Source organism: Sinocyclocheilus rhinocerous, unplaced genomic scaffold, assembly GCF_001515625.1.
Source record: "Sinocyclocheilus rhinocerous isolate Xijiao unplaced genomic scaffold, SAMN03320098_v1.1 scaffold284, whole genome shotgun sequence".
NCBI classification, from domain to species: Eukaryota; Metazoa; Chordata; class Actinopteri; order Cypriniformes; family Cyprinidae; genus Sinocyclocheilus; species Sinocyclocheilus rhinocerous.
In genome coordinates, this window is record NW_015628031.1 from 317,457 (window position 1) to 322,573 (window position 5,117).

Sequence of the window (5,117 nt, forward strand, 5' to 3'; positions counted from 1 at the left end):
TAGCCGTGACAGGACGGGCAGAGAGTTCACAGACGGCCTCCATAGTCGTGACAGGACGGGCAGAGAGTTAACAAACGGCCTCCATAGCCGTGCCAGGACGGCAGAGAGTTCACAAAGGCCTCCATAGCCGTGACAGGGCAGGATGAGAATTCATAAACGGCCTCCATAGCCGTGACAGGACGGGCAGAGAGTTCACAGGTGGGTACTACTGACACCTCTGGAGGTTCTGCAGTGGGTGCCGCCACCTCTGGAGGTTCTACAGTAGTGCCCTCAGGATACAGGGAGAGTTTGGCAAAGGTTCCTTCGACCTTGACATGACAGGTAGAAAGTGCGTTTCTGGGCGCCACCTCCACGCAAGGAGCTGAAGCGAGCACCGCCGCTTCGGGAGGTTCTGCAGCATGCGCCGCCACCTCTGGAGAAACTGCAGCGGGCACCATCGCTTCGGGGAACACAGCAGCGAGCCTCCACGCAAGGAGCTGAAGCGAGCACCGCCGCTTCGGGAGGTTCTGCAGCATGCGCTGCCACCTCTGGAGAAACTGCAGCAGGCGCCATCGCTTCGGGGAACACAGCAGCGAGCACCACTACCTCAGGAAATTCTGCAGCTTCCGCCGCCAACTCTGGAGACCCAATAGTGGACGCCGCCACCTCAGGAGGTTCTGTGGTGGTGTATGCAGCCCAAACACACCAAAAAGCGATCCCCGTCCAGGGTGATGTGTAACAGTCTGTGTAGTGTGAGAGTCAATGTAGTGAGCGGGTGACCTCTGGTGGAGAGTGAATGGAAGTTCATAGACCGGATTCGTGACACCTACATTGCAAAACATTACTGATAGGTCTGTTATTTTCAGACATTATGTATTTATATGTATTGATTTACCAATCACTATAGACAATTTCATATTGCACCATGAGTAATTATATATATGCACACACAGGGATATACAAAACAAATGCATAATTGTACTGACAGGATTACTAACGGGATTACTGACAGGAAAACTAACGCTAATGCTAATTTTTGTGGGAGTATGACTTAGATGTTTATATTATTTGTTATATTTATATTGTAATATGTTATATTATTGTTTTGTCTTTGTTGATCCTGAAGTGTGGTGTGTGAATAACGATTCGAAATTCTCTTGAGACAACATGCCATTTTAACTCCTGCCATTAGCTATATTACTATGAACACCTGATACAGCTATCATCTGATAATACAGGATCACACACACACACACACACACACACCAGCTCATTTACACACACACACACAAACACACCACTCGCATGCACACGTTTTCATCTCTCCCTCCCTCAGACGCCAACAAATTACAAACAAGGATGGTGTGTGTTTGTTTCAGGATTTCCTATGTTTGTAGGTAGGACATTTCCAGTTCTGACCCTGTACCACAACAAACCATCAACCATCAAACCATCAGAAAATAACTCACCATTTTTTTTCTTTTTACTCAACTTATTTTGCACATATCTTGTTGTGGACACATACTGTAGTCTGACTATCACTGACATGACCAGCGATATGACAGAGCGCTGTCATAGTCAAGTCAAGTCAAGTCAAGTCTGCTTTATTGTCAATTCTTCGGTTCCATAAATATCCTGGAGGGAGGGTAGAGAGACACCAACGATCTTCTCAGCTGCTCTCACTATGCGTTGAAGTGTCTTGCGGCAGGACGCGTTGCAGGCGCCATACCACACAGTGATGCAGCTTGTCAGAATGCTCTCGATGGTGCCTCTGTAGAAGGTGCAAGGTGTAGAATAATACACACATAGTACTAGGGCGAACACACATATAGAGAACACACACCATATGTTAAATAATTCACACTTCACTAAACAGTCTTTTGTAAAGACAACAAACGGGTCAGCTGACCAGCTAATATACTTACATCTTACCCTCTTGTTTGTGTCCAGTCTGATTTGTAAGCCAACCAAGTGGTTCATTGAAAAGAACCGATTCAAATGAACAATTCGTTCTCTGATTCATATATCTGAATTATCTGAGACTGAATAATTAATTTTAATTTTTAGGTAATCTATTCTTGCTGAAATTCATTACAAGGAAAATTATATATTTTGTAGATGCTGCAATGGTTAATAAATTACGTGTTTAGAATAAATCCACTGTCCACTGTAAAAAATTATTTTTCAATAAATAAAACAAAGAAATTACATCACAGAATTATTGAATGGAAGCTTGTAGCATGTTCCCCAATTAAGTTCTGGAAATTATACCTACAAAACATAATTCATTCTGTTTGTGTGTCTGTGTCCAAGAACTCCAAAGAAATCAAACTATAATGTTTGTCTGATTAACACAAATTAACCTCTGAAACGGATTAATTATTTACTGCTGGCTCAACACCAGACACCAACTCTGGATATCTGTGAGAGACAGACATAAAGAGAGAGAACCCTTCTGTGTTTGTGACGCTAAAAATAATATAATATAAAACTCACTTTAAAGAGCATCACAAAGCTTAGAAGCAGATCTGTGTGGTTTATTAGCTTGACAAATAACTGTACATTTGTGTTAACAAAACAATGACGGGACCAAAAAAAAAACAATGCATGAAAAATATGAATATTAAATTAATAAATAGTAAAAAGTAAAAAATAGAATAGCTGATCAATTCTGTGCCAGATATTTTTGTGCAACTTAAGAAATAAATGGTAATGATAGATAGATAGATAGATAGATGCCTTTAAGATGTCTTCAAGTTTCATGAAATCAGGATCTTGATGAATCTTAAAAAGTCGATTTCTTGGTAAAGTGATAATGTCACATTGCTATCACAATATCATATACAAGCAACCTGAAAACAAAGTTTATAAAGTTCAGCATTATAAACATGATCAGTCGATTTAAAAGACACTAAAACCTCAATCACAGATTGTGTGTGAGAGAAAGACATAAACAACTGTGTTGGATTTGATTACATAAAGTTATACTTCCTTGTAAATTATCATACATAACTTCAGAACCTGTGCGTTAAACATGTATTAGCCTACATAAACGTTTGAAATGCCAAATTCAGTCTACTTTTATGCACTGATGTGCTTGTTAATGAACAGTAAACTTGCTCTTAAACCATGTTTGGAGTGGCTTAATCTGTCTTAGCCGGACGCAACATGACACAATAACAGCCTGTGATGTATATTTTATGTTTAATATACAACTGATAGGATTTCAACCAATGAGATTCCACTGTGGGTGGGGCTACTCTGCAGAAATAAACATTGTAGAAATAGAACATCTCATTTGTTGCTTTTTCAATGGCATTAGTTCCAGAATTATTTTTCGCATTCATTTTTCCCATAGGGATTTTTTTTTTAAATGAATTCTTTAAAGCCGGTAGAAGCCATGAACCAAAGCAACAAGGCGAATCACAACATTATAAACTTTGAAGATATTAAAGATGCAGTATGTAATACTGACAGCTAGCAGTTGAAATGGGTACTGCAGTCCAAATTCAAAATACTGGAGAGAGTTGTTTCTCCCGCCACCTCCTTTTCAAACTGGACGCTCATGCGGGTTGCCAGATTGTGGACACCTAACAGGAACGAGCACAACTGACAATGGTAGGCAAGGAGCCTTACACTGTAAGTTGATGAGTTGATTTATCCGCGTTTTAATATGCCTCTGGTCAGAGATTTTAGATGGATGCCAAGGCTTTTTAGGCCGGGTAGATTCTGCTATCTCTGACCCAGTTTGTTTGCTGGCTTCCATGGCTGGAACATGCTGTGTTTTCTGCCAACTGGCAACCCTGGATGTTGAGATACAATTGGGTAAACATGCAGTGGGCGGAGTCACACGGACCAAAACAAAAACAGACATTCTGACAAGGAACGCACATTTCAAAGTAGAATAACTGGCCGTAGCATTGTTTTTCAGAGAAACACGTGAACTTAGCATGTTTATAACATGGTATTTTTGTTTTAGTAGTCAAAAAATGACATACAGCATCTTTAAACATGATTATTTTAGAAATAAGTTGAATTAATGTGAACAGATGGCTTCAACAAAAGCATTTACCATCGATTAATAACCTCAGCGCTCACAACAAGTCTGTCTTAAAAGTTTTACCATTAAAAATCAATTTCCTATGGAGAAAATGAATGAATTTTTACTTCCAGAACCCGATTGTTGCGCTTTATTGTGTCGCGCCTGGTTTGGCACCTCCTCACAAAGTTTAAAACGTGATATCTGCTCTGATACACAAATACTACACCATTACGGAAAATCACCAAACAGGAAACACGTACCATTTTGCAACTGTCCCGACACGATATTGTAAAAGCACATAGTAATATAACGCCTGGCCTTTAAGGCAGTGATTTGCGCACATAAGTCTGAGTTCCGTAGCGCCAGTGAATGGGAGGAGCTCTACAAAACGGACCAATCAGATTGCAGAGACGCTTGGCGGTTTCACCTGCAGGGGCCCGTGTGCACGTGCACGATGCCGCGAGCATGCATATGCATGAAGTTGAAGATCTCATACGGCATGGCGTGAAAACCGGGGCGGGGCTTGACGTTGTCATAGTAGTGGTGCGTTATGAAGATTCCAGAGGGGTTCATGGGAAACGCCCAGAAGCCGTAGAGATGTACTTCTTCGCATAACTCCATGGCGGCGGTGACCAGCATCAGGCCGCTGCTGAGGCGTTTGGCGCGGACGCCCTGCACGGCCCAGAAGCGCTGCACATTCAGCAGGTACTGCGGGTGGAAGAAGAACACGCCGCGGGCCGACTCGAAGTCATCCAGCATGTACTTCACGCGGAACGACACGTCGGTGTTCCGTGTGTTATAGAACGCCGGCAAAACCACCGAGGAGTTCTTGTAATTCTGCAGAACGTCGTAAAATGGCTTTCTCCATTTCTCCAACTTTTGAAACCTGGTCCAAATAGAGAGAGAAAATTAGTGTCTCAATGGTTGTGTTACAGGAACGCAAACTGTATGCATGCTAAATGATTTCATTAGCATTCATAGGCATTTTTGCATAAAATATATTTAATATATATAATATTTGCATAAAAATGCTAATTCTGTAATAATAATAATATTAATAAAAATATTATTGTATTAAAAATATATTATTTATTAT

General features: G+C 41.1%; 1 protein-coding gene across 3 annotated transcripts in view; it reads right to left on the minus strand.

The window, feature by feature from the left end:
- Positions 1-3,992: 3,992 nt before the first annotated feature.
- LOC107737155 (alpha-2,8-sialyltransferase 8E-like) overlaps positions 3,993-5,117 on the minus strand; it is a 16,080-nt gene continuing 14,955 nt past the window's right edge. For all 3 annotated transcript variants that reach the window (XM_016548593.1, XM_016548592.1, XM_016548594.1), the window contains one exon: positions 3,993-4,907. In XM_016548593.1, coding sequence (XP_016404079.1) covers positions 4,445-4,907 — 463 coding nt within the window. In that variant the 3' untranslated portion in view covers positions 3,993-4,444. The remainder of the gene's footprint in view (positions 4,908-5,117) is intronic.